Source organism: Daphnia pulex, chromosome 4 (assembly GCF_021134715.1).
Source record: "Daphnia pulex isolate KAP4 chromosome 4, ASM2113471v1".
NCBI lineage: Eukaryota > Metazoa > Arthropoda > Branchiopoda > Diplostraca > Daphniidae > Daphnia > Daphnia pulex.
In genome coordinates this window covers 3,741,751-3,761,356 of record NC_060020.1, presented here as the reverse complement: position 1 = coordinate 3,761,356, position 19,606 = coordinate 3,741,751, and the positions used below count along the sequence as shown (strand labels likewise).

The following is a 19,606-nucleotide window of genomic DNA, read 5'->3' as shown; positions in this document are numbered from 1 at the left end:
ATACATGGCACTATATAGAATCTCAAATTTCTTGGGTCGAAAAAGAAAATCATTTTCGACCTGAATTTAATTTGTTTCTAGGTTCTTTTTTTCTTTTAAATTGTGTCCGATGTGTGACGTTCCGGTTGATTATCGAGCCTCGTTTGCGCTGCTGGGCTCAGAGACATACCCGACGACAGCCGTGGGTAATTTAATTGAGTGCAGCAACAACATCTGTTCCACCAGCAGTGCTGTGTCCGGCCCACATTAAGAGATATAGATTATGGTTCACTGCGAGTCTACCCGTTGCACTTTCCCGGAAGACCCTGCCATGTCGCCGCTGTTGGAATGTTTCTATAACGTGTGCTGTGCCTTGTATATCCCTTTTTCGAGTCAATAAGGATCACCGGTTATTTTTCTTTTTCCCGTTGAACAAGTTTGATCTTCTCACGGTTATATATAACGGGCCGGGCCGGGCCGGGCTGAGAGAGAAGCCCAAGCCCTCGCAAAATGGATTCGGCTTTTTTACTCTCAAACGTGTACAACCGGTAGTGCTCTGTAGTATATCTAACGCTATTATATTAGCTGTTCTTTCTTCTTCTTCCGAACGGACGGACACGGACGGATTTGTATAACATGTGTGGTATTTAGGACTAGAGAGATATGTATATGAACAGCACTGCTGTTTAAATCTGGTAGCACACGAACACGGTCGATCGCCCGTGAGACTTGGAGAACCGGCGACCGGTCATGGAGCTTGAAATCAAAACAAATTCTAGCGTGATGTAATGATTGGTTTTTCTTTTTTGTGTTTCTCTCATTTCCCCTGATTTCCCTCCGGTTTTTAATGCGTTTTATGATAATATATTTACGCCGTAAAAAAGAACCAAAAATAAATAAATAAATAAAAAAAAAAGGAATAGACATAGTCTACGTGGTGTTACACTCTCTCTTCTTCTTTTTTTTCACGTCTAGCACTACAACAGCCACATGATTATTCATCGCCCTCGAGACGTCGACCTGTTTCACGTGCGGCTGCTGCTGTCGAGCGTTCGCCGGATCACAGCCGCAGTGGAATGCGCCAGTCGGAGTCGAGTCATAAGTCTTTTTTATATACATGTAATAACCCCATTACAAAGTCAATAGACCCATTATTTAAAAAGGGGGGAAGAAAAGAGATAAAAATACGAGTAGGAGGATCGAGAAGAAGAAGAAGAAGAAGCAGTAGTCCGGGAGTTATATATTACACGCATTTGATGGAGATGAGTCGAAATAAAAACAAATCGTATCTCTGGAGCTCGTCTGTTGAACGATCAAACACTTACACTAGCCTACTACTACAACTATTACCTTGAGAGGAGAATATTAGTCTGTATATTATTATTATTTACGTTTGAATACGTCAATGTGTACATGATCATGATATATTTATGGCTGCCGGCTCTATGCTGTGTATATCTATTTACAAACGAACCGCGGCCATGACACACACGGAAAATGTGGTGATGTGCAACAATAAAAACACGGCAGAGAATATGTAAAACATATATAACAGAAATAGGGAGGGGGAAACTTGCTGGGCAATCAAAATATTTCCAGGTTGAAAATTAAGCGTGTTATTTCAAACCCCCCGCTCTTTTTGATTGCATGTTTTGTTGGGTGTGTGGGCGGGGGGTTTTCGAAACTTCATGAAAACATGTGTGATGGGACATTCCGTTCTTTCTAAATACGATTCTTTTTATAAATATATCGCTCTCGCTTTTCATTGTTCATGAGATTCCCACCGCTGCTGCATGTATGGAAACAACAAACCGGGGAGAAGAGAAAAAGAAATGGAAAAAGTTGCGCGTGTCATTGGCCCAACATTAGCAAAGCCATAACCGCTGATTGTAAATGGGACCGACGAGAAAATGGGGGGGTCAAACCCTTATAGAAAGGGGGGAATTTCTAATACCCCAACAGTGGAGAAATGTATCTCCACTTTGTATTTTTGTATTTTTTTTTTGTCTTGTCTCGGCCCTTTTTTTTCGAATTCAACATCAACATAACCGCGGTCGAAAGGGCCGAGAAGAAGAAGAAGAGGACGCGACGACCAGCAGCGCGTTGATTAATCGTTGTGCAGGTGTTGCTACCCGACAGCTTTTGGGGGTAATCAATGTCGGAATCCTAGAGGGGAAAAACGAGCATATAAAGAATCAAAGAGGCAACCAAAGGCACACAAAACATTCCATCTGCGCTTCGTAATAATAATAATAATAATAATTTCCTTTTTTTAAGAGATTGGGAAATGAGCTACGCTGAGGAGCAAAGGCGACCCCATCAACACGCCGGCCCAGGGTTCAGACACAAGTTGCATTGTATATCATACGTAAGAGCCCATCAGAGAGAGAGATAAAGATGATTAAAGAGTGTGTGGTGTGTAGTAGGTAGTCGTACAAGTATAACAGGCATCGTCGCCGGCTTCGAATCCTTTTATTTCCCCGTAAGTTTTAAAAATAAACGCAGCCGGTAGCTGTTTGAATGCGTAGCACAGAGGATCGCTCCCATTATCAAACCCATATCACATTTATTTTTATTCCCTCTTGGTTTTCAATTGTGTTTCGGTCTTCAAGTCAAGTTATCTGAACATTGTTATCATTATCTGCAGTAATTATCTGCTTGGGGTCGATTAATAATTTCTATCGATCGATATCTTAACTGTAACCAATTAAAAGATTAGTGTCGTCTGCTCTCAGCTCTCGTTTTGTTTGTTTCAAAGTTTCGGAGAAAGGGACGACGTTCAATGTTGTAATTTACAAAGAAAACGGAACGATAACTTTTTGGGAAACGTGTGTGACTGCACGAAAAAAAGCGTGGAATAGTATAACTAATAAAATTACAAAAATGTGGTGGTCGTGTCGTGTTACTGATGTCGCGACTCTCAACGCTCTCCACTTCACGCTGTTTTTGGCGGGTAAATAAAATTAGGAATACAATAGAATAATTTGGGGAGCTCAAATAAAAGAGTTAAACATGTTCTAAATGTGTGTAATGTTGGTTTCTGACTAGCATTTGCCATGTAACAAGCCCCCTATTGATGGCAGTTTGTTTTCACTAGGTAACCCTTTCCTATGTGCTGATTTGAGTCCTGAGCCAGCCATCGTAACAACCACATGTGCAAATTTTGCTTGTGCTGGTCTGTCATCATCCTGGTGGTCACCTGTCATCAGCAGCAACTCATTTCATCATCGCTTGGGTAATATGATTTTCGTTACTACTTTTATAAACCTGTGACTTGTTAGATATTTTGATGATGCTTGCATACATACAGTCAATTGCATGTACACCTTAAATTCTCCCGTTTATTAACAATTAGGATACACCCACTGTCTCATTTTCAACTTTCCCTTTTTCACTTGTTGTTTCTGCCAATGTTTTTCGTAACCCATCTTTTATTTTTTTATTAGATAAACAGCATCCCGTTTCATTGGAGAAACAACCGATGTCGTTCAAGCTACGGATATCTTCTTCCTCTTTCCTCAAATCTTCTCTGTCCTCGTGTACACCCATGAGAGTGTGGGGGTATTCACGAGGACACCCTTTTCTCTAATTCCGCCTAGTGGATTCAACTTCTCAGCGGATGGATGGAGGACTTGTGGATGTCTGGCCGTATTTCCCAGGCATAAAGGTAGGACACATTTCTCTCTATTCTTCTTCGACTATTTGATGGCGTTGGTTATAAATAGTTAAATAGTAACGGAGTACGATTATTCCTGTGCTATGGGGTTGACTGAGACTGTTTTTGTTTGCTCAGTCAGGATGTTATTTTACCAGGATGTTATTTAACTCGTTTATAGAACGACTGCAGATCAGGCTTGTTTTGTACCTCACAACTTCTGTTGGTAAATTCGGAAAATATTTTAACTTGAAACACTTCGATCAAAGTGCAACTGGAAAATTTGATGGCCAAGAGGGCCCTGCCGCCACACCGGCACCTCGTCATTTTATTAAATGATGAACTTATCTGCCTACGATTTTGTTACTCTATTAAGAAATCGAGGGGCTAAATTCTTTCGTTGGGACTGGCTGTGCCCCTTTTCGTGACTAATAGTCAATTGGTTGCTTTGAATATTTCTCTCAGCTGGCGGTCGAGTTCTTCTTCTTCATTTCTCTCTTGTTTCTCCCTTTTTGTTTTGTCTTTCTTCGCTTGTGTTTTCCATCGTTTTATGTAAAGTTGCCGTTGTCGGCAGCAGTGGCGGCCGTGAGAAGAAATCTGCCGTGTGTCTGGCTTCGGCGGCCTCCTTCTCCGGTTCTCCTCTTCAACTGTTTGTCGAATCTATTGACGCCGAATTCTATGGCCGCCAGAGGCCAACCGAGAGAGAGAAAGAGAGAGAGACTCTACATTATAGAGAGAGAGAGAGAGTCTCCGTTCAAAAAGTGTATATACATATCTATCTATCTATTCCCGGCGTGTCACGTTGATCTGAGGTGCACACGTACAATTCAAATAAGATCGGAGAAAACTTTTCCTCCCCCGACCAGAAAATCTTCTTCGTTTTTTCTCGGTGTGTCTATTTGTGATGAAACGGCGGGAGTGTGTGAGATGCGATGTGGTTCCCGCACTATTGCCGCCGCCAAACGATGTTACAAGTAAGCAGAAAAAGAAATAAGAAAAAGATTCTTCTTCTTCTTCTTCTTTCTCCCCTCGGTCGCAACACCGCCTCGCCTGGACCGTGTGTGTATGTCTCGTTACCCGCGACGAGGCTTCAAGTTTCACGGCTGGCCGCTAACCATTTTTTTTCTTCATTTTTCGGTTCATTTCCAAGTCAAATAACAAACAACCAAAAAGAAGACGAAAAATCTTTGCCCCCAAGAAAATAAAAGAGAAAAAAAAAGGAAAATAACAAATAGGGAAACTGTACAGACGGCGGCGTCGGACGTCGGCAACAAGGTGGAAGGAGAAGTTGAACGCGTGTAGGCAGGGTCTACACACACTACCTGTGACTGTGTGTGCTGGTGCCTTATGGTAGACATGAGCGTCATCACGTGGAGTGTTGAATAATTCACGCAGAAAACGAAACAAAACTCTGCGTCTCGGGTCCATTTTTGAAAAGAATCAAAGAAAGAAACGAACGAATAATTGGCAAACGGTGCTAGATGAGATGATGTTTCTTCTCTCAGCTGCTGACAGACACCAAGAGAGAGAGAGAGCAGCTTGATGTTGTTGTTTTTTTTTATGCTAATTGTTTTCAATGTTCCATAAAAATAAAAAAAAAAACAAAATTCAGTTGAATTGTCTTGGAAGTGGGCGCCAAGATTGTTACGACTCGCTAGTCATATTCCTTCATCTTTCGTGGAACGGCTGGATGGCGTCGGAAGATTTTTATTGAACTGCAGCAAAGAGACGTAAACTTTTTTGGCGATAAGAAGTGAGTGAATAGATTATCATCATCTCTCGGTCCCCAGATTTCCGCACGCGTTTTTCACGTTGTCTCGTCGTTCCACCTTAACAAAATTTTGTTGTTTTGTTTTGTTTAGTTTACGTAATATCATGTCGGGACGCAACAGACAACACCGTTCGGTTTTATTTTATAAAAAATTCATCTGCACACGCATAGTGACAAATCGCTTTCGTTCCGTGAATAATTCGCCGTGTGTTTAGACATTCAACAACAACCAGAAATAAAGGAAATATCTGTTGGCAATCAAATTTTGGGAGAAAAATGGCAGGCGCCGCTAATAATCGTGCGGCGGGGTTACTATGTCTGCGCTGAAAATTGGCTTGGAATGTTTCGCATATTTTTTTTTTTTGTTTTGTTTGATTCGCAGAGTCGTCGTCGCCGGTACCGGTACGTTCCCGCGGTTGTTTCTCTTTTAACAGTCGTTCTCTCATCTCTCTCACAGCGGTCGACATTTGGCAAACGTTTTCTCAGATCCCAAAACAAGAAAAAAAAATCATATCTAACATTTCAGACGTATATAACAACAACAACAACTCAGCAACCGAATGAAAAGAGAGAGAGAGAGAAGAGTTGTATGTTACTGTTAAACTAAACTATCTAAATGGATGCGCGCATGTATTTATAGAAGTTTTGGAAGGTCAGCCCAGCGAAAAGAGGCGATATCGATTGCGTCGTCGTCGAGCCCCGATAGTCTCGGGGCTTCAAAAATACCAAAGTGCCGCGTGATGAGAGGCAATCAGAAAAAGCTGTACAGTCCGAAAAGAGGCCCCGAGTTTTTCTTCTTTCAGTTCGACTGTCCGAAAGTTTCTCTCCTTCCTTTTTTTTTCTTTCGGGAACGACCGAGACTTCTTATGAAGTACGTTATTTTTTTTTCTCTCTCGCCGGCTAGTCGTCGTCGTCGTCCCCGTGTAGCTAAATATACATCTATATATATATACACATAACACATGCAGTATACATAGATATATATTTCTATATATATATAATCCAATAAAGCGACGAGCCGTCAAATAAATAATCCAATAATGGTTTCGGATCACGGCGGGGATTTTTCTTCTTTTTTCCTTCTTTTTCTTTTTTTCCTTTTAATTTTGAACTTTCGTGAGGCCGGGAATAGAAACACAAAGTAGCTCTCTGGCTGGCCGAGCGATGGGCGAAAATCGCTTCTTCTTTGATTTGCTGCTGGACGCGCGCTCTCATCGAGAGGAAAAAGAGAAAGGACGGCGTCTACACCGGCACAGTGTCCGTCTGTGTGTGTGTGTTGTATCGGTGATGATGTATTCACCATTTCCTTGTATGCTAATGAATTCCTCAGTCATTTTGTAGACACACACACATACACTCGCAGGGCTCTTATACATGCACGGGCTATTTATTCCTTTTTTTTCTTCTTTCCATTTTTGGGTTTTCGGGGGGGAAATAAACGACGCGGCTTCTTTTCTCTCCGTCCGTTTTCACAACGGGAAAAAGTGGCTCTTCTTCTTCTTCGATCAACAAATGAAAAAGAGAAACGAAAAAATAAAAAACAACCCAACACCGAAACACACACACACACACAACAACAACGAAATAATCAAATCAAATGATGGGGGGGGGATATATATTCCGTGTGTAGCGCGTTGATGTGAAACGTCAAATACGCGAGACGGATCGTCACGCGTCCACCGCCGCCTTTTTTTTTCTTTCTTCTTTCTTTTTTCTTTTTTAGTGCGTGTTGTATTTTTTTTTTTCTTTTTCCTTTCGGTTATATAAGGAAACCTTTTGAAATCGTATTTTTATTTTGTTTGTTTGCCTTTTTATCATCTCGTCGTCTCATTTGTTTCTTTTTTTTCTTTTTTGATGATTTCAGTTGAAATTGGAATTAATGAGGCATTTTGATGTCGCACTTTTTGTGTAGTATTTATAGCCGGGCTCGCATTTAATAGCACACGGCGTGTATAATTAGAGATGTAATATTCGCCCATCAAAAGACGCATGTAATTTATTTTCGGTACATTTTGACTAGCTGGGATTTGTTTGTTTCTATCGCCTTTTTTGTTGATTTGTTTTTTTCTTTTCTTGGCACGGGGTGCCATGGCGTGGAATGTTTTCTCGATGCGCTTTCGCGGAAATCTTTTTCCGCGAAATCGTAAAAATCCCACTCAAAAGGATCTAGCGGCTCGTATAACGCCAACCGATCTTCCCCCTTGTGTGTGCGTGTTAAACCGATCCATCACGGCGGGCGCTCCGAAATTCTTTTTATTTTTTTTATTTTTTACTTTCTGATAGTTGCCAATGCTGCTGATCAACTGCACGTAACGCATAGATAATCAAGAGGGGAGGGGGGGGAATCAAGAGAGGAGGCAGCTACGTGTTCATAAAATAAAAAAAAACTGTTGTTCGTTAATCTGCTGTCAAAATTCTAAATGCAAAATTCCCCTTTTTTGTTTCCCCTCGACTAGGTGATAAAGTCCAGCCAAAATAGTGTAGCAATCCGAGCATTGTGTGACTTGCTGGACTGGGCGCCACGTCTTCGGGAAGAGTTGTCTGTGTTGAATAACACGATATAGTACCGCACTACTTGTCCAGTTTGACGACGCAGTCAAAATAAACTTTCCTATGGAATTCCTGGGGTTTTTCTAGAGTCCCTTTCGATTGTCTGAGCTCTTGTGCAAAGTTTACTCAATTCCAAAGTGAAAAATTTAATCTGCCACTGGTTCAAATGTTTGGAAAGGGATTTACTGTTATTCACGCCTGTACAGACTGGGCATCAGTGGGGCGAACAACTGCTGGGCCACCGAGACAAAGTATCTGGTACTTTCTCGTTCAATGGGCGACGACTATCCGAAACTATCGGGTTTTTTGTTTTCGGGTTTTCCCGTCACTGTTTCAACATTTCCCCCATTATCAAATGTGAAACTGTGTAACTCTACTATCGCAACTGCAAAGGACGAAAATAGAAAAAAAAAATATTTACAGGTCCAGAAGGCTGAAGGTCGTACGATAATGCCTCTACGCCGTGATCGCGATCGTTCAAATGACGCAGCCAACCGGAATGGGCCCAAAAAAAAAAAAAAACGAATTCCACAACAAGTCCGACGCTGGTGCCCCGACGCCTGGCCGTCGCGACGGGCCGGTCGTCAAAATTTTCGAATGAGCTGTGACTAAACGGGCAGCTCGGCGATGATATTGCAGTACAGACAACTGCAGCGATTCACTCCCGCAGTGAAGACGAGAAAAAGAAAAGGAAAGAATAACCCGGGACGACCGGAGAATAATAAAGAGAGAGAGAAGAGAGAGAGAAAAGTCGTGTTATTTATTATTCACGCCCCCCATCAAGGCCGGACAAGGACGTTCGCGGATGACGACACCCACAACAGGTTTCTTCTTCGCCTAGCTTAGCACCTTTCGACTTCATCCGGTTCGCACGTGGCCATTCCGTTCATTGATTAACATAATCAAACACGGGAGAAGAAGACAGGCAGACAAACAGACAGACGGACGCTGCGCGGTGTAGTGGCGTTGTTTTACATTGGCCGATGGATAGGATTTGCGTCAGACGCGTCATACCCGTTTCCAGACTTTCATCCACGGCCGAGTCTCATTTTGATTGATCTGGGCAAATAACAGTGAGATCATCTGTTGACACCTGGCCCGGGCCGAGAGAGAAACTGTTTAGCTGTACACCATGGCATCACCGTTATAACCGGACGCGTTTACGCATCGACAGAGAATGGGCGGCCCACGCTCGCGCGCGTGGCCCCGTCAAAACTGACGAGGAAACTTGTGCCAAAACATTGACTCACTTCTTTACGACGGATTGGCGGGGGGAAAAAGATGTGTGAATTTTTGTTTTTCAATATTAGAATCCGCAGGCGTCAACAAAGTCCGGCGGGAGTCATACGCAGTCGCCCTCATCACTTCGGGACTGATGACCAAGATGGGCACGCACATTCCAGACGGGCGAAGAAAAAAAAAAAAAACTAAAAATCATAAAAATGTTTCCCGACCAACTTATGGAGGAAACCGAGCTGACCGCTGGGGTGCTGATAGAGTCGAGTCGGGTTCAAACGTTTCTCCGTGAGAGAAAAAAACAAGAAAAGAAAATTCTTATCCCTCCGTCCAGCAGCACAGGAGTGAGTCTCTCTTCCATTTCTGTATGACGTTTGAGCCATTATCGTAAAGCGTTTCAGTTTTTTTTATTTTATTTTCACTTCCCAAGGGCGACTGTCTGTAGTAGTATCGTAATAGTGAGGAGCTCCGTTCGATCCGCGCCCTCTCCAAAAGGCCATCATTTTTGGGTTTCCTTCAACAACACACGTCGATTGGTCGAGTTCTCTCTCGTTCGTTTCTTTTTTATAGTCAACATTTTCACGAAACGTCGAGTCACGGCCGTCATTTCAGATTCGAATCGCCGAAATCGGGCGAAACAACAGCAACGGTATTATATTTTGAAGAGGAATTGTTTGAGGTACTCCAACGAGCAAGAGGCTATATAATAAAGAGCGCGGGGAATTCGAATTTCTTAGTCTGCCAAATTTCGATGTCGGGTGAGGGGCCGTTAAGATTTCGGCGGGGTGTTTGAAAATAAAAACAAAAACAAACACAGGTATTAGATCTTTTCCACTCTGAGGACCTGTATATACTTACTACACTTGTCTTGGCTATATGCACCGTTCGGTCGTGATGACAAGGGATCCATTTCCCACCTGTACCTCTTTCGCTTCTTTTTCTCAACTCTCTTTTCTTTTTCCCCTTCTTGCGGCTGAGATGATTGTAATTAGACGTGAAGGTGGCGAGTGGGGGGGGGGGGTCAAGAGGGACAGAGGAAAAGGTTCGAATGAAATACGCTTGCAGCAAACACTTAATTGTCTTAAAGACGAGCGGATATCGACTTTTTTTCTTCCATTGTTGGCTGGACCTTGTTTCGAAGCCCCTCCGCAATTTGAATAATGTGTGTACTCGACACTCTGCACTTTGATTAGTGGATCCCCTTGTTTTCTTTTTTTTTTAAGTTGAACCGTTGACCCCCCAACATGAAGATCTCGTCCGTCGTCGCCATTATCGTCATCATATGGGCCCCGACTGCAATTGTCTTCTTTGCTTAATCACAGGGGAGAAAGTGTGAGGGACAGAGGGACCGCGATGGACGGTTTCGGTTTCCCACCTGTTGCAAGGCCAGCAGCAAAGTCAAAGGGAAATTCGGTGCCAGAAAAATTTTAAGACCCACCAAAAATCGCCAAATGTATTCATTTGTGAAAAATGATGTAAGAAACTTTCTTTTTATCGTCCATTTATCTCGTCCTCATTTGCCCCGCTCGTTGCGCTATCATCAGGCCGGTGTAAATTGAGCTCAAAAATATTAGTCGGATGCAATTCGTACCCACGTAGATACGATCGACCTCCCATTAAAAAAAAGTGAATAACAACTTAACAACCAATAAATGCGCTGGAGAGAAAAAAATAATGAAAAGGGAAGACGGGTGGAAGACGTAATCGATCGATAAATCACGAATATGACGAAGAGAGGCGTCGATCGAATCGGTTAAATTTGAAACGACAAGCAAAACAAAAGACCATAACAAGCTAAGAGCTTATACACAACTCACGAAAAAGTAGGAGTCGAGTAAAAGAAGAAGAAGAAGAAGAAGAAGGTGTTTGTGTTTCGAAAAGTCACGAACGACCTTGCCCGCCCTCAGCGTTCCCGATCGTCTCTCTCGCCCTATCTATCTATCTATCTATCTATCTATCTATCTATAGATGGACAGTTATTCGGCTTCTGTAAGGGGGGCTCTGTGTGGTGTGTAATCAGTCCCGCCAGCAGTCCAACAGACGGCCGGGCTTTTGATTTTTGTTTCTCCTGTTTTCTTTAAAACATAAGGTTGTCATTGCAAATGTCGAAAACAATTCGATTCGCGTCGTGAGTTGATTATTACTCCGGCCGATCGAATGTACATCTAGCGCCGCTCAGTTTGAAAAAGTGAAAAAGTACATTGAGCCAAAGCCGGACGGAAAACTTCTTTTTTAGAAGAATCATTTTTTGGCTCTGGATATTATTTGTCTATTCAAGTTGGTAACGGCCAGGAGCAGGAGCAGCAGCAGACAAGAGACCAGACAGACTTTTATAGCGTGTAATTTCATTTTGCCCTTATTTGGTCCGGCAAGACGCTAAAGCGGCGCTAAAGCCTCGTTGGCCGGCGGGGTCGTTTCAGGTAGTAGTCGTAGGTAGGCTGGCTAGATTGTGCACGCGGGAAGTTTTTGGCTGTCGCAACAAGTTGTCCACGTTCCAGGAATCGATTGAATACGAGGCCGCCGGCCGAGACCGGGTCAGCCATGGTAAACTGTTGGCAGCCATCCGGATGGCGCCCTGCGAATGTGATCTATGATCTCCGTCGCCCATCCAGTCCAATGCCAGCGCATCCGCAATCGTGTACAGAGGCGTAGTACATGTTGCGGAGTAGTACGACGTAGTAGGCAGGATAATCGTAAGCAACTTGTATCAAATTCGGAAAGCGTTTGATTGCAACATCTTTTATCTTTTTACCAAATTTTGATGTTTGGGAAAATTTCCGTTTTTTGTTGTTGTTGTTGTTTGTTTGTTGTTGCTGGGGATTATTTGATTCAATGGTCAATCACTCATCACTCTATCAACTCGGTTTTTTTTTCTCAGCCATCAGCGGCCGTAACAATCGGTCAACGGCAGAAATCCCGCGGAGTCGATCCGCACAACAAAAACAACAGGACGGGAAATCAAACATTTTTCATTTTTTGTTGTTGTTGTTGTTGTTGGATCTGTTTGATGATAAAAACAACAGAAAAAAATAAATAAAATGAAACAAAAAAAAACAAAAAAACCCAGTGTGTGTATGTGTGTGTGATGGTGAAAGGTGAGCGCGCACGCGCACTCACAAACAGCTGTCAACTGTTTGGACGTGATATAATGGATTCTACTTCATCAGCATAATTCCCGGCTCATTTCTTCTTCTTTTTTTTTTCTCTTACCTTATTGTTGTTTATTTCTTTGCCGAGATAATTCGATTCCGGAATCTTTTACACACACTCCGTCTATTGTGTGTGTGTGTGTATCTTTTTTTTTTTTTAAATAAAGCCCAGAGGAAATTTTTTTTTCCTGCTCTTTAATTTTCTTCTTCTTTTCTTCTTCGCGTGCAGTCATTTTCATATGATATTCATGACGGGAGAAAAAAAAAAGAAAAAGAAAAATTGTATTATTTTTATAAATCAACGATGAAAGGGTAAGAGAAAAAATGCAAAGAAAAAGATGGAAATTCGATGCATGTTGATATCGCGCCGCCGCCGTTCATTTTCTCGTCTTGTCGATTGAAAACACCACACCGAATCATAAGACAACAACTACGCCTCTCTATATAGCCCACAGAGAGAGAAAGAGAGAAAAAGAAATTGAATGTTTAAATATTAGATAATCGCTGTATAAACAAGGCCGGGAACTGGGGAATGCTCCGACGCACGGTTCCTACGGGGCTATGAAATCACATTTTTGTTTTTTTTTATCTCTTTGTAAAGAAGACGCGCTCATGTTTGTTCGTAATGAGAGAATTATTTTAGTTTTTTTGTCTCTTTTTTTTTGTTATCTTGATCGAATTCTTTGGCTCTTTTTTTTAGTCGGAAAAAAAATTATTATTTGGCCCAGCCAGATACTCTTTTTCCAGCCGGAGAGACGTTGCGCGTGCGCTCGTTTACCTGGCGCATTTTTGAAAAAGAATAAGGGACTAGGAAGAAGAAATAGCTACTCCCTCTGTGGACGGTTGTTGCTGTTGAAAAAGAGGCGAAAAAGAAAAAGAAGAAGAAGGAGAAGGAGAAGGAGGACTTGTTTTAGGCTTGGGAGGGCGAGGGTGGAGAAGGTATATTACCTTCCAACATTTTTATTTTTTATTTATTTTTATTTTATTTTATTTTTTCGCTTTTTTTTCGACATTTGGTTTATTCTTTTCGGTCGTTTTCGGAAACGAAAGAGAAAGAAGAGACAAATAAAAGGGAATGAGAGAAAGAGAGAAGAATATGATAGCCAATGCGGCCCCTATCCCCCCCCCCTCGTCCTCCCAGCCGCCCGCCCCCAATCGCCATCCCATACAGCGAGAGAGAGGTAGGTAGGTAGTATATACATATACTACCTTGGTCGGATCGTACCTTCAGCTCAGTCCTAGTTGAAACAGCGTTCAAGACGGACGTCGACTCAAAAACGCAAAACTTTTCTGGTTTGTTTCAGCCCTCGTCTACTCTCCACCGTCTATTCGGCCCCACCAAGTTATCCGACTCGCGTCAAAAGTGCTCGACTTTTCTTTTTGGATTAAGAAGAAACAAAACAAAAAAACGAACCCTCGTCCATCAGTGCAGCGCAATCCATCGTTAACGGAAAAAAAGAAAAAAGAAAAACGGAGGAAAAAGATTCGATTTTTTCCGACGAGATGACTTGGATGAGCTTGGACGGTTTGGCGTGAACTGGATGAGCGGTCATGATCCCGGTTGTTGGACGACGGATGAACTTGCTGCTGGCGTCGTCGTCGTCGTTGTCGATCGCGCCGCTGCTTCCGCCGCCGCCGCCCTCCTCACCGCCGCCGCCGCCCATGTGGATTCATACGTGCACTTGTGTTCATTGTTGTTGCCCCTGTTCTCGTCTTCCTTCCAATTTCGACTCGTCGTCTTCTTCTTCTTCGTCGACTTGTTCCGCTCCGTCGGCCGGAGCATCGCCCACAGAGAATCTACACCGTCACCGTTCGGCACCGTTTCCACATCGACACCAAGGTATCGGCCTGGAATCCTCATGCCGACTGGATAGCGCCACATGTTCATTCAGAGGTCAGTCATTTCCCAACACTCTCTGCCCTTTTTATTTTAATTTTATTCCTGACGGAAAACTCGGCGTCGACTCTCCTTTCTCTCTGTAACACCCGAGAACTGGACGCAGATTCCAGCGCCGTTGCGCAACGTCCGCCCGTGACGCTCCCGTGGCGCTTGTATGTGCCCTGTGACATGTAGCTCGCTGCTCGCAGTGTGAATTATCAGTCCAATGTTCGACGTTTAATAAGAACACACACGCGGGGTCTTAGCGAGAGCTGACGAGCTGGCTGGAACTGGATCGGCGCATTCCAAAGGTGTTGCCATGGTGATTGCGTTTATTGGATGACTGTGGACAATTGGGAGAAAAAAAAAGGAAGAAGAAACGAAATCGTTGATGAGATTGCAGCAGTCGAATCTTTTTTTGAAAATTCCCCTTTTCTTCTTTCTTTCTTTTTTCGAGATTTCAGGATTTAATTTTTACGACTCTCCTTAATCGTTTCACCTAGTTAGCGATACAGAGTGTGTGCCCGCTATTCATACCGCGTGCTCTATCTCGGAGCAGAGAAAACTTCCGTTGAATCTTAAACGATTAAAGGTTATTTCATCGACCTCCCTCCGAATTACAGTTTGATCCCTTGGTCGCCTCGTCATGGCTCGGCCACGTGATTCTGCCCTGGTCCTGCGGACGCATACGAGGTGTAGGGTAATGATGTCTAGTAATCGATTGAGAGTGATCGACAATTGTTATCCGAGATGGCCCAGCCGCGCGTCCCTGACATTGGAAACTGTTTTTCTCTCTGTGCGTTATTATTTCTTTATTCACCTTTGAGTCGCATTTTCGTTCGTGACGGACGTTAGGGTATGTTGTGACTGCAGCACATAGCGTTGCTGTAGAGTATCTATTGGAGCCTAGCGGGAAAAACCTCGGAGCAAAGGGTCTGTGTACACGTTGGCGCGTGTCGAGTTACGATCGTAACCTTCGACGTATCTTTGAAAGAAAAACGGTGGCACCGGGAGACGGGCGACGGGCGACAAGGGCAGCATCGCAATTGGAATGTGTGTGTTTGTTTTTGTGTCGAGATCAATGAGTCGCAATGCGTGAATGTCCACCACCCACTGTCGTCGTCCGATTGCGATGGAGACGCGTCGTCTCGCCAGGTGGTGAAATCACGAGAGACTCTCTTTAGATTTTTGTATTTAATCAGTCGAGTCGGTGGGGATTTAGATTTCCGTTTTATTCTTTTTCTTGGTCGTCCATTTCGTTCATCATTATCTTTGTCGTCCCGTTTGTATATTTCGACCTATTCTCTCACGGTTGATTTCAATCATCGCAAATGTGGGCCGCGCTCACATTCCAGCCAGAGGTGGAAGAAGACGACAAAACCTCCTGGGGAGCTATTCAGTTTTTCGATGGTTTTTGTGTCTTCTTCTTTTTTTCTTTTTCATTTTTCTCGCATGTTGAGCGATCTTTGACCCGTCAAACTTTTGGGTCGATCGTCTACAACACACAATGTCCAGTATATATTTATATACACTCATGTGTGTGTGTATGTATAGGGTCAAATGGACATTGATTCATTTTGGAACACCTTTTGTTTTCTTCCGCTCTTGTCTGGATGGACCAAAAAGTAAAGAAGAGCACGGAAGCCTCTTTTTCTACCCTCTCCGGAGGTGCCCTCCTCTTCTATGCATTTTTTCGAGCCACTCTTGGGGCAGCTTAAAAATCCATTCATTTTACCCAGTTTGGCCCTTTTGTCTTTTTCCCTTTTTTTTTTCGCTATAGTCTGTACTCTGGTAAATTTCACTCAGACATAGCGCACAAATATAATACTGTTCAAGGGGACCTCCCACTTACAAGGATCCCGCCACCGCCGCTCCAGTCGCAAACATTTTGCCCACACAGATCATTTAGGTTTTTTTCAAGTTTCTTCTTTTAAGTTGGGCAAATTTTTTGTTTTTTTTTGGTGAAAAATAAATGTGTCTTTTAGTGCTGAAGATCTCACCTGACACATTTCCCGGGGGATATTTCAAGCGGTTAAAAACAAAAGAGGGATAGAAAATGGCAGGTGACGATCTACTTTTTTTTTTCTTTTTCCACAATTCTTTCCGTGTCCTGTCATCGCCGAAATTAAAAAGTGCGGCCGGACCGCGGGTCGGTTCAAAACTAAAAAACCTAGTGCGTATGTGTTACCTTATCAAGACTGTGGATAAAATGGATTGTGGAATTTTTTACTTTTTGTTTCATTTTGGTAAATCGTGATAAGAAGACAGCGCTTTTATTTTATTTTTGACGTGTTCATCTGTCGTCTCTTTTTTTCTGTTTTGAACTCGGCGCTCTCGCAATCGAATTAGGTCACTCTGAAATCTCCATTTGATTATGTTTGGTGCCTAAATCGCTAGCCGAACTTTCTTCCTCCCTTTTAGTGAATTTTTGTTTTTTTCTTTCCTTATTTTCTTTTTTACCACATCGCCCGCGCGCCAACCGCCGCCCAATCAAATAACGGCCAGTCCTTATTTATTTCGTCAAAATCGAATATATTTATAGAGAGGGAGAGAGAGAGAGAGAGAGACGAAGGCGGAGAAGTTTAGGATGATGTAGGGATACGGCCATCCACACGATCCCAAAATAAACTTACGATCACAAGGCATAACCCCAAAGAGGAAAAAAAAAAAAATAAACCATGAAAAAATCATTTTCGGATTATAAAAGGAAAAAGAAAAGGAAAAAAAGTTTCCATTTTTATGGTGGAAATTGATTTGAATATTTGATGGTTCCATCACACACATCACTACGTGTGTGTGCAGTAGTATAGTAGTCGTAGTACACAGAGTGGGGAATGGTAGTTGTTTTGTAGTAGTAGTAGTCGTAGTAGTATAGTAGCTAACCCGTGAGGTGGGGAAAGGTGTCGTGTTATCAGTTTCAGAGGCCCGGCGTGTTGTTTTCTTCTTGCCTTCTTTTTTTTTTTTCTTTTTTATCTAGGCGGGGGGATCAAGGAAAGCAAGATGCCAACAACACCCCGGGACCGCTATATAGCCTCTCACTCACTTTTTTCTCTCTCTCTCTCTTATAACATCGGCCCCCTTCTAGCATTTGAGCCCACTTGATCGCGCCGGCCGTGACTAGGCCTAAATAAGGCAACGGAATCGATCACGCCGATCGTGTTGCTTCGGAGTGTTTCAACCATAAAAATGGTTTTTCTTTTTCTCTCTCCTTCCAATGGAGCTCTGTTGAGCAGAGAATGCGATCCATCAAGGACGGTCAGAGGGCCGAGTCCTCTCCCGATGACAGCCAGAGATGGACATGTACAAAAAGAATCTAGAAAAAAAGGTCGTCGCTTTTTTTTATTATTATTTAAAAAAAGAAAATGATGAGGAACAGAACGAAAAAGACGACACAAAAACACGCACGACTTGACCGGTCCCACAACTGTCATCATCGCGGCTGCTGTGCACACATTCCACCTTCATAGATCTCCAAAAAGAAATTTAAAAAATAAAATACTTGGCTCTCTTTTCCTCTGGTGGTGGTGGACGGACCTTGCGATGGAAGGTGGCAGTCCCCGCCGTGAGCTTTAAGGAGCCTCGTAAAAATAAAAAAAAGATGGAAGGAACGAAGAGAGAGAGAAAAAAAAAGGGCTCAGTCACGACGTCTGTACACATTGATCAGCCCCAGTGACTTAGCACTTCGTCAATACAAACAAATGTGCGAGCAAGGAGAGAGAGAGTTTAAGGCGACAGATAAAGTCAGACACAGCAGACACACACAGAGAGAGAAGGAAAGAAGAAGAAAAAAAAAGGAGACTATAAAAAGATTTTGTTGAGTCCTCGTCTCTTTTCTTGATCAAACTTATCAAAAGAGATATGTTGTTTGCTGTCTAATAAAAGGAGAACGCGGACAAAATGCTTTTTTTTTCCGCCTGGGTTCAAAAGGAGACAGAGAAAGAGATTTATAATATGAAAATAGGTGTAGACGAGGGTGTCAAATGGTCCAAAGACGAGGGCCTACACAGTACACACAACTTGAAATCAAAACACCAAAATTGAAGGGAAGAAAAATCAAATCAAAACTTTGTCGGGTGTTCGTTCTGGGCTGTACACGCCCAAATTGTAGCAGCTTCGTTTCAGCTCCATCCATCTTTCAACATTAGTGACATTTGCCGTTATTCTCCTTCGTTGTTAACATGTTTTAACGCCTATGAAAAATGTCCGGACAATTTGATAGCCAATCCAACTGAAAAATCTTGAGCAGCAGTCCACCCATCCACTTCATTGTCCAGGAGCTCTCAAATGTTTTTGTTTCTTTCGACCTTATCAGCTCCGTCCAGCCCAATATTCTGTACCCTCGGAATATTACAGTCTAGTTTGGGTCCCAAATAGAATCTAGTGTGTACATACACATTCGCCAAATAGAAAAGAGGGTCCGTATTTGTCACGCTCGTTTAACCTCCTCGTAGAGCGGGGGGGGGGGCCTTTCTGGCCTCCTTATTGCTCTGCATTTGCTGTTGGGGGCTCAATCGTTACACGCCTCATTAGCAGCTGTCCTGCTCCCTCCCCTCCACCCCACCACCACCGTGTAGATTTAGAAGCGCTGCCAATTGCCACACGCTTTTCTTTCTCCCTGATTGTAATCTGCTGGATGGTGGGGGTGTGCTGTGCTGCCATAGACGGAAGAATCTTACGGAATAGGAGAGAGAGAGAGAAAGAAAGAATGAGTGATGATTGTTATTCCATCGCTTGTCATACGTCCAATGCAGAGAACCACAGCAGCAGCAGCAGCTGGTTTTTATGTGTTTGATTTCTTCTTTTGATGTGTGTGTGTGTGTATGTCGTGTCGCATCATCTTGTTCGCTTCGTGATGACGTGCTGTGTGTGTGTGCCATGTCGACCGTGAAACGCTTCCAATCGGTTGGAACACGTGCCCGTGCCAAATAATCATCAAGGAAGAAGCGGCCTTCGTGGGCTTCCAACTCGTATTCATATCCCTGACAGACTCAACCTATGCCACACACATCATCACCGGAATATAAGTCATATAAGTTACTATATACCGGAGGAATCAGGGGGTTCGTCATTAACATCTTGTATATGATTGTGATGGTGTGCTGTAGCCTTTCTGATTGTATCGATCGAATCTCTCGTTTCTCAGCCCCAGCAGCCTGCGCTGTGGAAAAACACAGTTCCACACGGTGAATTGTGTAGTCGACGATGCCCACCACGTCACGATCTGTCCGCTGGCTCCTACAAGTAATTGATGGATTGGGCCCCCCCCCTCTTGCAACTCACTTGCTGCTGTGGGAAAATCAAAAACCCCAAGAAATCCGAAACAGAGAATCCACAGTGATGTCTTCGACATTGCTTTCGTGATCACCCTCGTCCCAGTGAAGGAATGT

At 43.2% G+C, this 19,606-nt stretch overlaps 1 protein-coding gene across 2 annotated transcripts in view; it reads left to right on the top strand.

The window, feature by feature from the left end:
* Window positions 1-2,710: 2,710 nt before the first annotated feature.
* LOC124192334 (putative uncharacterized protein DDB_G0289963) overlaps window positions 2,711-19,606 on the top strand; it is a 32,733-nt gene continuing 15,837 nt past the window's right edge. The window contains exons 1-3 of one of the 2 annotated variants that reach the window (XM_046585550.1): window positions 2,711-2,932; window positions 3,077-3,214; window positions 3,426-3,646. Coding sequence is in view for 1 of the 2 variants with exons in the window: in XM_046585549.1 (XP_046441505.1) it covers window positions 14,221-14,234 (14 nt within the window). In the remaining variant the exon portion in view is untranslated. Of the gene's footprint in view, window positions 2,933-3,076; window positions 3,215-3,425; window positions 3,647-13,511; window positions 14,235-19,606 lie in introns of those variants that run through there. The other variant, XM_046585549.1, reaches the window with a different exon arrangement.